Source organism: Haliotis rubra, unplaced genomic scaffold, assembly GCF_003918875.1.
Source record: "Haliotis rubra isolate DU_JTF1 unplaced genomic scaffold, ASM391887v1 Scf35, whole genome shotgun sequence".
In the NCBI taxonomy this organism is placed as follows: domain Eukaryota; kingdom Metazoa; phylum Mollusca; class Gastropoda; order Lepetellida; family Haliotidae; genus Haliotis; species Haliotis rubra.
In genome coordinates, this window is record NW_025767024.1 from 3464495 (window position 1) to 3479345 (window position 14851).

Below are 14851 nucleotides of genomic sequence, written 5' to 3' on the forward strand. Positions count from 1 at the left end.
GTAAGACATTATTACGAAGTCAATTTGGTAAGATATTGTTAAGAAGTCAACTCGGTAAGACATTGTTAAGAGGTCAGCTCGGTAGGGCGTTGTTAAGATGTCAACTTTCTTGAGGTATAACATTTAAAAAGCGTAAGTTTTCATGATTCAGTGTTTAAATACGCAGTGTATCAGACAGCCTGTAGTTTTCAAGGCATCATACCACAATCTTATCGATGTAATTGTAACTCTAAGGGAGACAACTCGTGAAACACTGGCAGCTGCGACCAAACAATCCATTCCCATTCGTCAAAGAACTACTATAAAAATCCGCTCATGTCAAATATCACTGTAGCTACTGCTCGGCACCATCTTCATCATACTGCAGGCCAACGTTCTTTTCTGTTGTTGCCTTCTGTTTGTGTTCCGTTGTTAAGCATTGTTCATATTGTTAAGGAATTATTTTTTTAGAAAAAACGTATAATGTTTGTATGTAACCTTGTAATGACACATATATATTATTTAGTGGAGAGAAAAACTGAATGCATGGTATGAAAATACATGAAAATCATTAATTGCAGTTCAGTAATAATTTTACTAATCACTCGGGGATTAGACATGTGGTTGTTTAAACCAATTATTTAGTTTGAATTAGTAGTCTACACAAAATCAGTCTTCACACATTATTCTTTTGATTGCAGGCAATCTCAATGGCGAAAATTTCTTCTTCGATATTGAGCGTATATATCTGGGAAGTCTAAAGGGTTCTGACATCAACGTCAAGAATTACCCGAACTACATCGGATACATGCAGAACTTCCGCATTAATGAAATAGACGTTCTGAATGAGCTTCAGAGGATGGGGGCAGGCACCGTGAACTTCACCATCTCCACCATCCCACAACTTCCTCCCCTCATCTACAACCCTGTTACTGTCACATCTCGCAATACCTACGTCCAGCTCGAGACTCTGCGAGTTCCCCCGAGAATGGTGCTCTCGTTTATGTTCAAGACCCAAGAGTCGAGTGGAGTCATATTGTTCAATGGCGGACTTAACAGGGAGTTCATCGCCCTGGAGCTGTATAATGGATACCTGCATTTCACCTTTAACACAAGCGATAGCGCATCTGCCTTGAGGATAAGCACTCCCCAGTCTCTTAATGATAATAAATGGCATCAAGTTATTCTCCGACGTAATGGAGACGGCAAGAGCTTTACTGTCTCAGTGGATGAATACAGGTCAACGCTTGGGAGTGAAACAGCGGATGGGCGGCTGGATCTTCAGGGGCCTCTCTATATCGGCGGTTTACCAAATAATTTGTTCTCGCAGGAATATATAATGAAGGCTCTCCTGTCCAAGACTGGGTTCCAGGGATGTCTGGCTTCCATCGATATGAGTGGTGCTGTTCCCGACCTTCTGAAATATTCCAGAGGGAACCCCAACGTTATAAGTGGCTGTACAGGTTGGTGATATCTCGGTGATACCTTATAACTCGAACTCTACTAACTCGAACGTTTGTAACGCGAAAACCAGTGACCTGTAATTCAAACTCCAGTAGCCCAAAAATCTGTAACTCAAATGTATGCAACTCGAGCTCCACTAACTTGAACGTCTGTAACTCGAAAGTCTGTAACAAAATCGTCTGAAACTCGAATGTCTAACTCGAATGTTTGTAACCCGTACGCCTGTTACTCGAACGATAGTAACATCTAACCCCATTTAAATTGAAAAGGAGGCACATGGAGACCAGAATTCGGAACCTGAGGAAATCTGGGCTTGCTTCATTTTAGGGCTTTAGCATTGCAGAGAGGGTTAGGCAGTAGGGAAGATGAAGTTGGTTCAGGGAGTGTGAGCCAGACTAGATGGCCGCAAGGAAACCCCGTTTGCATGGACTACATTAACGCCTTGTGACTTTTAAGACGATCTAAATGCGTGGTTTCTCAAAACAATGATGTAGCCACTTCAAGATTGTCTCCAATTAACGGTGCCACTGCAAAACTACAAATATCGACTTTTAAGCTATTCATATGGATGTTCCTCCTATAACCTATAATCATTAGTGAGGATTGTGTCTAGTTGTGTTTATCTTGTCTTTCCAGATGTTATAAATGAAGTTTGTCTGGTCGACTCCTGCAAGAACTTCGGTGTCTGTATACCTGCAGGGGATCGCTATTTCTGTGACTGCAACATGACGTCATACATTGGAACTATCTGTACTGAAGGTACGTTAATGGGCCTTACACTGTAGCCGTTTATAAAACGTTAACACGTATTTCAATTTTAATTGGGATGAGTGAGTTTCGTTTTATGTCATTTTTAGCACTATTACAGTAATAACACGGCGGGGGGGGGGGAGGGGGGGACACCAGAAATGAGCATCACATATTGTACCCTTGTTGGGAATCGAACCCGGGGTTCGGCGTGACGAGCGAACGCTTTAAAAACTAGACTACACCAATGCCCTCTAATTGCAATGATATGAATCAGTCGTATATTGGTGTGAGGAAAATCAGTCAACCTGTTTCTAAAAGGATATCTGTTTTCCCCCAAGTATAGCCATTCAATAAAGGTTAATGGAGTTGATGCTACAGATATCCTTTTCTCTATTCTAAACATTGACAGTACGATATTTTCAGTTTTAGAGGAATTGTTTCCAATAATGTACCTAATTTTTCAGAGGCTACAGGATTCCGATTCATGGAGAATAATAAGCCTGGGATACTGGTATACACCTATCCTCCTCTCGAGCGTCCCAGCACCATGCACGACGACATCGCCCTCGGCTTTATGACGTATGAGAAGGACGGTGTCCTCATGCGAGTGAAGAGTCAGTACCTGGATGATTTTATTGAGCTGCGATTGGTAAGTTTTCTTTACCATAATCAATATGATTTTACCATACTTTTATAACCATAATATTCTAGCGCCATCGTAACCTGGATACTGAATGGCGCAATAAGAACCTTGTCTGGGTTCACTAATGGCAAAAAGCAATCACACATGCATGATTGTATAACTGCTTGAGACGCATGGATCTGTTGTGTGTTAATGGCACAGCAATGGATCGAGTGTATCCCTGGAGACCGGAAAGTCGGCGGTTGGAAGCCTAGGGGATTGGGTTGAGGTACTTTTCTCCTTCCTGGGACTCTTCTTGGCGTCGGTAAAATCTGTCTTAATTGGGTAGTTATGTTAAATTGAATTGACGGCGAGTCAGCTTGACATGGACAGAAAGCCTAAAGTGACCATTGTCTCAGATGTTTACCATTTGGTGAAACCCACGATCACAGTATCCTGGTGTGTTCAAGGGACGCAATCCTGCTCAGATTATTAAAGCACCTTAGACGACAGTGCCGCCCGTGCCGAAAAACAGAATGACTGAATTCAAAGAATGAGTGTTACAGTATGCCCACGTCTTGTGTCTGGGACACCAAGAATAGGCTCTTACCCTTTTGAAGAATGTCACGGATCGTTGCTGTGACTATCAATCACCGAATACGTCGACTACGGTTATAACGAACTCAAATGGGCCATTAGTTAAAGTTCGATATAGGCATGTGGCCGGGACCAACACAATGTTCGTCATATCTGAATGCTCGTTATAGGCTTGTCCGTTTAAACGTTTTTTTTACTGTAGGTAAGACATAGTATGTAATGTTTTAAATATTTAAATAAACATGTTCGTAGCATACTGAGCATTAATACCACTGATGCAGATTTTCAATCCCTTTATAGGAAGATGGATACGTTGTTGCCGAATACCTGACGGACATTAACGGAAATCCCCAGCCAATTGTCCAGTCATCCCGGAGGTTAAATGACGGAAAGTATCACCAGGTTCGCTTCTTGAGGACCAGCAATAACGCCACATTGTTCGTGGACACTTTACCTGGAAAGACCATCCTGCATTCTTGTAAGTATTGTACTGAGTGAGTGAGTGAGTGAGTGAGTGAGCGAGTGCTATATCACGGCGTACTTTAACGTCAATCACAGCGGCCATCTTGCTCTCTCGGTCAGTCTCTCGTACAGACCCTGAAGCAAATATATCCAAGAAAGCCCACGCAAGTCTAGAAAATGTGGCAAGTCTAGATTTCCACAGCTGAAAATGAAGAAAGTCTCAGGGCTCCTTTTCATTATATATATATGTATATATTTATTTTTACTATGAACTTTTATTTCAGTAAAATATGATCATTTCAGAGATTAGTTGTAAGAATATCTCGGTGTACTGCCGATTTAAATTCTAACTCACTTGCACTCGGTGTGAATTGTATTAATATTTCAACGCGATAAAGGTATCTTATTTTTTTCCACTGAGCATGAATGTTTCATGTTATTTTTTCAGCTCGACATGGTTTATTCGACAAACAAGGCACCATCTATATTGGCGGTTTCCAGGAGAAAGGAGTAACCAAGAGTGCATTCAATGGCATTATTGCCGGTAGGATATTAACGTTGGATACCTTTTAAACATAAACCAGGGGCGGAAATAACCCATTGCCCGACGCCCGAGTCAAGTGATTTTTCTGTCGGGCAAGAACATTTGTATATCACACTCTACCGGTGTTAAGTTGACATTCCAGTGTTAATTATGTTGTTTATTTAAAAAAATCAACAAGAAAATCGGCCAGTATAGTGGAAAAATGATCAGGGCAAGTGATTTTACTTGTGTCACTGTACCGGTGTACACTAGCAATTTTAAAGTTATTTCCAGCCCTGTAAACGATAATCTGACTCTGGATTACGATCCTCTGGATGGACTAATGAATTAAAATTAATGAGTTTAACGTAATTTCAACGCAATATATAAATTTTTAGTGTTTTTAGTGTGATTTTCTCAGTGTAATGATTAATATATTTCCAAACATTTCTCTACACCAGGTCTCCATATCAATGGCTTGCACGTCTTGAATAAAGCGGCGAATAAGCAGAGTACCCTCTGGTCGGGAGATGTTGTGGTGGCCCCCAAACCATTTACCTTGACCATTAAGTAAGTGGGATATGGAATGACTGTGTTTTCTATGTATGAATGGTCTTCAATTACACCGTTCTCATCAGCCTAACGGCTATGATGATCACCACGAAGGCTGTATTGATCGCCATCCTCTATTGAGGTATCAGCTGTCTCTCTTCCGAACATAAGTGGCTGTGGGGTAGTTTAGTGTGTTAGGCGTTCGCTCGTCACGCCGAAGACCCGGGTTCGAATCCCGTATTGGTATTATGTGGGGAATCGGCGTGGCGAGCGAACAATTTTTAGAATACCATTAGGCTACCCACCACCATCATTTCTGGTGTCACCTGCGGAAATATTGTTAGGATATACTAAACTCACTCAAATAGCAATAGCACTCTTACCAAATAGCAAAGGTAATGTATTAAATAAACATTAAGAGTTTTGAGCAGGGAGACTATGGGATTCGAACTTCACATCCCCAGATGCTGGCACAGCATAGGGCCTCTGAGCCAACCTTGCTACCATATTTGATATTGTTTCAAGTTTCACATATTCAGGCGCACAACAGAATGACGAGTACAAAATTGCAAGAAACATTTATTATTCTTATTATCACCGTAAGGGCAGCTTGGGTGGTATACTCCTCGGGGAGTTGATAATTCAATTTGGGATAGACACAGGATGCTTGATGGTCCCTTTTGTGGGTTACATACGTCGCCTGTTATTATGTAGGTACCATCATACTTGTATGTTATTATTAATAATGAGGAATATTATCATTATTATTATGTATCTGTTACAGTCAAACACCACGACCCCCGACGTGGATCACGCCTACAAATCCCATAATACCACCATTTGTACCACCCACACCCAGTCCGCCAGTTACGGACACGTTTGTGCCACCCGGCGTTGGAGGTGGTGGAACAGGGTGGACTGGCGGTGGCGGTGGCGCCGGCGGTGGCGCCGGCGGTGGAGGTACGGGAGGTGTCGGCATTGGCGTTCTCCCATCAGGAACAGGAGGATCCGGAGTTATGACAGGGCCTCTCGCTCAGCCAGTGGCAGCAGCGGCAGTAGCTGCACCCCCAGTTCTAGGAGCAGGAGGACCCAGAGCTGGAGTCGTGGTTGGAACAGTCCTTGGAATCTTGGCTTTGATGAGCAGTTTGATGTGGGCTTTCTATCGATGCAAGCCCGGCTACTGCGGCGGTTGTGCTGGTCCTGCTACCGCTGCTCCTATAACCATATCCCCACCTAGACCCGGCAATAACCTTGGTGTTGTCCAAGCCCTTAGCGGATCAGGCGCTGGCGCAGGCGCAGGTGCCGGAGCAGGTGGTGGAGGGGTCAAGATTGTCAACGGTTCACCCACCCACGGAGCTGGTGGTGGGTCCAGTGCTGCCTTCTCTAGCTACTTCGCATCTCAATCAGCAGGAGGTGGCGGTGGAGGAGGAGGAGGAGGAGGAAGCGCTGGCTATGATTCTGCAACTCTCAGAGCAACAAAGACATTCACAAGTTCAGGAACCACAATCGGAACACCCAAGCCAGCCAGAGCAAATCTCGGATCCACAACATCTGGAGCCAGTGGCTATTCATACAATCAAAACACAATGGGCCGGTCAGTAGTTGACGGAACATCAAACGTTCATGGTGGAAATTCAGTATCGTCATACCATTATGAAGGTGGCATGGCTGATTACGACATGGCACCAGGAATAAGCGGATCGGCAGCAAATTACCAAAGCAATACCATGGGCCATGCCGGATACTCTACCTCGACAATGTCATCCAATTTCAACTACCAAGTACAAAGTGTGAAAACAGTTACAGGACAGCAACAGATGATGGGATACGCTGGATCACCGAATTTTGCCGCGGCCCCTGGAGCGATGGGGGGAGGAAGTGAGAGTCGACTGTTGTCTTATTACTGCTGATGGGCGGAGTGTTGTTACCGGATCCAGCTTAGGTCCACCCCAGGTCTGGGATATGCAGGTACGTATATATAAGATTGGTTGGTTTGTAGTTAAACGCCGCACTCAGCAATTTTCCGGCTATACGGCGGCGGTCTGTAAATAATGCATCTGTCACTTCCTCACAGTGTCGCTATGTCAATCTTTCTTGCATTTTCGAATTTAAAACTCCCCAACAAATTTACAACAAAACAGAAGTGTTGGGAAGATAACATGATGTCTCAGATTGGTTTGGTTGTTAAACGTCGCACTCAGCAATATTCCGGCTATATGGCGCCGGTCTGTAAATAATGAAGTCTGGACCAGACAATCCAGTGATCAACAACACGAGAATCGATCAACGCAATTGGGATACGATGACATGGGTCAACTAAGTCAGCGAGCCTGACCACCCGATCCCGCTAGTCGTCTCTTACGACAAGCATGGGTTACTGCATTCTCTTCCCACAGAGGTTACTTGTCATATCTTCCTACGAACCTCTGTTCTAATACGGCCATATTTCCCGGTTCTCGTAAAATCCGCTAGCGGCAAAAGATCGCAACACGAATTATCTCCCTTCTTTCTATCCAATCAGAACACGTGTTACATCGACTTGATTAACACAAGCAAATGTGAGGCCACAAATATCCCCCATCTGCCGGGGACTTGTATTGATGTTACACACAAGACGTTTAATGGCTAGCTTGTCCGTTGTCAACGAGGGCGATGGAGACGCGACTGATCCGCAATAACATGACTGAATTCTGTCTAGAAGAAACGTTTGCGCATCGCGCAGGGGAAGAGGTTTAGTTTTCTCGAAGTATACGGAAATTACCGAGGCCTTGCGAATGATCACTTTTGAAACAACGTCGCTGATTGCACAACTAAATGAAAGGGCCGTATTAGAACAGAGGTTACGTAGGAAGATATGACAGGAGTAACCTCTGTGGGAAGAGAATGGGGTTACTGAAGATCAATCCTAACCCGGATCTTCACGGGTTGTTTTTAAGAGTGAGTGAGGCTGAACGCTGGTTTAAACACTTCACGGGTTGTTAAATAACAAATACACCAACAACACCACACATAAAATCTCGAAACAGAATCAGTAATATATAGCATACCAGTAATGAAACACAGTATCCAGAAAATCGGTTCTAGAAAAGAAATTATTTATACATTTAACAGCTGCCCCTACCCATACCAAAGTTTCATTAATAATAAGAAATACTTGTGAGTAATAAAATAGGAAACTGGTTCTTAGTGATGCATATATAGGGAAAAGTGTAGCATATGTGCAATTTATTATTGTGTCTTTATAAAATGTATCAGCTGCTAGACGTATGTGGTCGATAAACCTTTTGGAAACAGAGTGTTGTCCGAATACATGAGTCGACTTTACCTGGACTAAGAACTGCCCTGAACTCTGTGCTCTTTGACCAATTTCACGTAAACTAACTGTAATCTAGCGTTGTTAGCTATCACGTCTTCTGGCCTATTCCTGTCAAGTCTTGATATAGCAGGATTGACCAGGTGTTACAAGAACTGAATTAAACATGCAAAGCTTTTCTTAAACCTAAACCTTGGTCGCTCGTACGACATTAAACCGTGGAAGGTGCATCCGGCTGCGCAATGTATCTAAACATTACTTGTATATGTGACCGCCTCCGTGGTGTAGTGGTTAGAGCGTCCGCCCGGAGAGCGGAAGGTCGCGGGTTCGATCCCCGACCGCGTCATACCGTTTAAATATGGTACTTGTTGGTCCCTGCCTGGCGTTCGGCATTAATGGGTACAACAAGGACTGGTCGGCTCAGAGTCAGTATAATGTGTCTGAGTGGAGTATTTCTGCTTCACTGCGGCATGGTATCTCAGTGGGCTAGCACTATAAAACCAGCTTAAACCTGGGCTAGTACAAACAGCCGCACATACACATACACACACATGCACGTCGTCATATGAGCGAAATATTCTCAAGCACAACGTTAAACCCAATTTCACCTCACCTCACCTCACTTGTATATGTACAAACCATCAAAAGTTTAGACTCACTTAAAACACTCACTATATGTTATGTATATACATGTGGTTACATCGAAGACTGATTTCTCCACTAACTTGGGGGAACCAACTGCAAACCTTGTGCAGATGAATTGCACGAGGATCATGCATCAAGTTGCTGAAAAGCATATTGTGCAAATATCGTGCATGTGAACAGCTGCGTTTTGGTGTAAAGTTTTGTTAAGAATTTGCCAATTTTCACTGAGTTTCATAATTTATTGAACTCATGACAATACACTTTTCAACGTTACGAATTTGTTTACAATACATCAGTTCATGTGTAAACAGTACCCTTAAACTGTATAGAATATTTTGCAAAATCTAGTTTAGATCAGTTGACTGAAGTAAGTGGCTACATTTACACTAAACTTTGATGGGGAGTATATATTAGATGCAGGAATATGAATGCACAGTGCCATTTAGAAAGTGGTCAAATATAACAAATGGTATATATGGAATTACACTTTCTCATACTTTAGTTGGGTTAAGTTCCATTCGGGATTCGAACCACACCCTCAGAGTCAGGCACCTACTCGCCAACACACAAAGTCAGCTGTTTTAGGTGTAGACAATTCAACCTTGTTACTCGAACACCTATTTTCTAAAATCATGTTATATAGGAAGAACACAAATGATGGTTTTCTAATTTACTCCGGGTGCGGTTGGGTAGCCTAGTGGTTAAAACGTTTGAGTTTTGTGATACCGTTAATAGAAGACAACCTTGCTGTGACCTAATCATTGTTCTGAGAAAACAAACATTTACATCGTCTTAAAAGTCACAGGGGCGGTGGGTAGCCAAGTGGTTAAAGCGTTCGCTCGTCACGCCGAAGACCCGGGTTCGATTCCCTACATGGGTACAGTTTGTGATGCCCGTTTCTGGTGTCCCCCGCCGTGATATTGCTGGAATATTGCTAAAAGCGGCGTAAATCTATACTCACTCACTAATTTACTCAGACACCCCTTCTTCGGACAGTAGATCAATAGAAGCAATGTTTCTATGAGGTGAAACTCATACATCATGTTCAATTTATTGTTCCAGAGTGGTGAACTATTACGTATAATGAAAGGAGATACAGTAGGCTCGACAAACTTACACTTGGCCTGCAACGACAGGCTGTTGGTTGGAGCCGTGAACGCCGACCTTGAAATCAACAACTTTTCCATCGGCAAGGGAGTCACAAACAGGAGGCTACAGGTGAGTTTCGAGGTTCCCACTCCAAACAGAAATTACGGAACAGTACGGTTGTAACGATCTCAAAGGCACAGTTCGTTATATCCGAACTTCGTTATATGAATTTCGATTTAAATATACATCAAGTGGTCTGGACAAAAATAGTAGTTATATCCGTCACTTCGGTATAAGCGGGTTCGTTTTCAGCGTATTTTGCAATATTTCTCACGCCGGAACTGCATTGGGATTGTATGGATTCATTGCACAGTCGATAAGGAGACGGACACGCTTCAAGACTATCAGGCACCAATGGAAACGGTTCCGATTCTGATTCATGATTATATTACGTTAATCCCCTTATGCATAAAGTTCCTGTATCAAATATGTATTGCATTTGAACAAAATATGTTCTGAAGTTTTTGGTTTTGTCTTGACTTGTAACACAATGATTCGACAATTTGCAACAGTAGTTATAGCACAGCCCAGTGATACGAAACTAAAAATAATAAATCTAACTTTGTCTGTTACTTGAGGTTCATACATTTCATAATGGTTATCGCAATACAGGTTGATACAACGATATTTTGTGTTGGTCTGTGGCGCGAGATTACGGCTGGATGTACTGCATATTTGTTTTTGTTTCAAATTTTATTTAAAAAAAATATTCAACTTAAGTATCGCTGTCTGTGCATTTTAACGTAGGTTTTACAAACGCTTTGGTACGTAAGTAAGTATATAACTGTTTACTGTTAGCCTTTTGATATAAAGTGTGGGTGTACCCATGCAGATTCACCTTTTCTACACGTTAATACGAATGACAGGGTTTGATATTTAATAATAATAATAATAATCATAATTAATTTGTATAGCGCCTATTTTCCAACTTTGAGCTGCTCAATGGCGCTGAACAGGGTAGATAATTTACATATCATATGCTTGATTAAACAGGAAAGTTTTAGACAGTTCTGGAAGGATTTGTGAGAGCTTGCTGTTTTGAGTTCAAATGGTAGATTGTTCCACAAGGAATTACATTTGGATGTAATTTAAATTCTATTGTCCTTTCATCCAGATCTGGGACTTCAGCACTGGACGTCCTCTAGAGATGTCCGAACAAGAATACTGTTCAGCGTTGTGCGTCATGGGAGACGGAGACAAAGTTATTTTTGCCCGCACAGACAAGTACGGATCTGGAACGGAGGTGGTCCTCTGGGATCTCATGGGCAACCAACCTATTAAACATATGAAATATGATTGCCCAATTGGAAACAATGACTTTGTCAACTACATTAACCTTTCTCAGAACAATCGCTACGTGTTGATAGGCTTTACTGTCGACAATAACACCGAATATGTTGTGTTTGATATGACAATCACCAGCTTCAATGTTTTGGAGCCCATCTTCCGTTCTTTCGACGCCAACCCTGATTGCACGGCCATCTTACCACGTGACGAAGCCGTTACAGGATTGCGTAATGGTGACCTGTTTATTTGGAGCTTGCGCACTGGCGAGGCTAGCCGTCAGTTGGTTTCCGGTGCAAGTGGGCATGCTCACAACCGCGAGATTAAGGCCGTGGCGTTGTCTGACGACAACAGATACCTGGTGTCGGCTTCTGCTGATGGCACACTGAAGGTGTGGGACATGACGACAGAGAGGCAGATTCACACTCTGGTTGGACACTCTGATGAGGTGAGTACTGTAGCACATGCACTTGTGAAGATCCGGGTTAAATTGGTCTTCAGCAACCCATGCTTATCGTAAGAGGCGACTAACGGGATCGAGTAGTCAGGCGCGTTGACTGGCATCGATGCTCAGTGTTGATCACTGGATTGCCTAGTCCAGATTAAATTACTAGTATTTACAGACTGCGGCCTTATGGCTGGAATATTGCTGAGTGCAGCGTTAAACAATAAACGTGTGTGTGTGTGTGTGTGTGTGTGTGTGTGTGTGTGTGTGTGTGTGTGTGGTTGGTTTCTGTCAGTCCAACCTCTGTTTAGGTAATTGTGCAGGCTTAGACGACTTTGGCAACCTTGCCACAGGAACTTCAAGTATCACCAGCTTCAAAGATTCTTATTTCACAATGAAGAGGGAACAATGAAGCGAGTTGACTAATTAACAAATAGGACCTAGAATTTTATTTGCTAGATACATTTTTGGAATCATGCAGCTTATGATTAAACACTGCTTAATTATTTCAGCAAAGTCTGTAACATTTGTTGTAAATGTCAGGTAAAATCTATGACAATGTTTTGGCATGTATAGTAATAGCGAGTTAAACAACATATTGCTGTCGACCATAAAGATCTGGGTTAAAATGGATCTCAGTAACCCGTGCTTTTCGAAAGACGCGACAAACCGGTTCTGGTGGCACGATGACTTGGCTGATTCATGTCATAGTATGCCTAGACGGGTGTTCATGATGTCAATCACTGGTTTGCGTGTTCCCGACTCCACGGTTTACAGATAAAGCTGAAATATTGCTTTGTGTAGCATTACACAACAAACAAAGAATGTATTTCCACAATCCGTGCGATGCAGCCATGTTTAGCAGTCTTTATAAAAGCTAAATAATTATGTAAGTGTTCGTTGGATTGACACTTCACCATTTCGATTGCCCGGATTATCCAGAATGTTCAATTTCACTCATTCCTCTTACAACAGGTATGGTGTGTAGCGATCTCACCCGACTCGGAGATTTGCGTTTCCGGTTCACGTGACGGAACCATCCGCCTATGGCGTCTCAAGAACGGATCTGAAATCTGCGCCTTCAACGCTGGGGTCGATGAATTCCACGTCACCATGAGCCATGACAAGAGTACCATTGTTGCCCTTGGAGACAAATATGGCGCCCGGAAGTTGATCATGTTGCAGGTCGTGCGCAGCAAGATTCGACGACAGCTGAGCTCTTAAATACTTCTGTCTAGAAAACCAAGAGTTGCCTCCCTTATCTCATGTGGCTGCAGTAATCTCACGTGCAATGTATTTATTCAACAACCGCTGCTTTTATGATACTGTGTAATGCGACTTAACGTAAATCTGTATTACAGACCCACATCTGGAAAGCCAAAAATATGTACGTATTCCTGTAACACAAGATATGATACAACGATCTCAATATAGTTTATACCTTTGTATATATATTATGAAATGTAATTTAATTCTTTTTCAATATAACTCTTATCTGTTGATTTGAAATTCGAAATTAATGTTAACAATAAATATACTAGTATCTAAGTTTCTCAATTTATTACATTATTTTAATGATGTGTGCTATATCGGTAATATGTAATTGTAATAATTAAGGAAACTAGCACGTCTTTAGGGTTTATTTTATAATAACATTGCTACCTGCCGTTAATATCAGCCTTTTTGTTTACATATATATTTTAAATGAAGTATGAATAATTATAACTGGGTTCTGGGATGTGCGCATGCGTTTATTTGCACGTGCACTGAGCTCAGCGTGCAGTCTTGCCATAAGCCCTATTCCATATAACCTCGATATACATTCAAAGTGAGTGAGGGAGCAGGACGAAATCAAACATAATTATGTCGAGTCCTTAAGTACCTACGCACGATTTTCTTCAAATTGAAGAAAAGATGGAAAATACTCGTCATGTATATTTGCCATAATATACCAACGATTCATGAATAATGTAAGTCCAAAAATCAAAGATCAACGTTCATGATTTGAGTCACTTCCGGCGAAAGGACATTACCGGAAGTGCGTATGAATCTCCAAAACTGAATGAAGAACTATTTTGTAATACGTTTACGTGTTTCATGGTGCTACCGTTCTTGTATCCTCCCAATAGTGCCTAGATAGTGCATAACAAATTACCACGAAGTCTTTTAACCCACAAATAGGTTTGACACAGTTAGTAATGCTCTGTCTTGGTTGTATTGTTCTGTAAGATGCTGTTAAATCTTTGAACTTTTTATTTGTATTTTCATGCAGTTTAATATATTCTTTTTACATGTATATGTGTATTTCTGAAGTACGCCTGCCATTATTTGAAATATCTTGTGATTGTATGGCACAACACCTTAGAAATAAAAGTTTGTATGATTAAAATTAAGGCTTGTTTATATAATGATGTGTTATGTCGTATTTACATGTTAGTGGTGAGGTGGGAGTTTTCAGTTATGTTCGCTCAATGACCAAGATTTCCACTGTTCACAAAGATGTGGCTCGTGTTACCCAGTGGAGTGTCACACCGTCATTCAATGATGCATCCAATAGGTCTTTCAGGATTCACAGGAGGGATATGTGAAGATCCGGATGAGAACTGATCTTCAGTAAGAGGCGACAAGCAGGATCGGGTTGTCAGGCTCGCTTACTTGGTTGACACATGTGGTCGTATCCCAATTGCGTAGATCGATGCTCATGCTGTTGATCACTGGATTGTCTGGCCCAGACTCAATTATTTACAGACCGCCGCCGACCGCCTCCGTGGTGTAGTGGTTAGAGCGTCCGCCCGGAGAGCGGAAGGTCGCGGGTTCGATCCCCGACCGCGTCATACCAAAAAGACGTTAAAGTATGGTACTTGTTGGTCCCTGTCTGGCGCTCGGCATTACTGGGTACAACAAGGACTGGTCGGCTCGGAGTCAGTATAATGTGTCTGAGTGGGGTATTTCTGCTTCACTGCGGCATGGTATCTCAGTGGGCTAGCACTATAAAACCAGCTTCAGTCTGGGCTAGTACAAGCAGCCGCACATACACATACCCACGCATGCACGTCGTCATATGAG

General features: G+C 42.3%; 1 protein-coding gene across 1 annotated transcript in view; it reads left to right on the forward strand.

Moving 5' to 3' along the window:
- The window catches only part of LOC124285016, a 101057-nt gene extending 86864 nt beyond the window's left edge, over positions 1 to 14193 (forward strand). The window contains 11 exon segments of the mRNA XM_046721159.1: positions 681 to 1442; positions 2080 to 2202; positions 2658 to 2842; positions 3713 to 3890; positions 4323 to 4418; positions 4859 to 4967; positions 5734 to 6817; positions 6819 to 6917; positions 9970 to 10125; positions 11171 to 11788; positions 12761 to 14193. Coding sequence (XP_046577115.1) covers positions 681 to 1442; positions 2080 to 2202; positions 2658 to 2842; positions 3713 to 3890; positions 4323 to 4418; positions 4859 to 4967; positions 5734 to 6817; positions 6819 to 6917; positions 9970 to 10125; positions 11171 to 11788; positions 12761 to 13009 — 3659 coding nt within the window. The 3' untranslated portion in view covers positions 13010 to 14193.
- Positions 14194 to 14851: the final 658 nt, after the last annotated feature.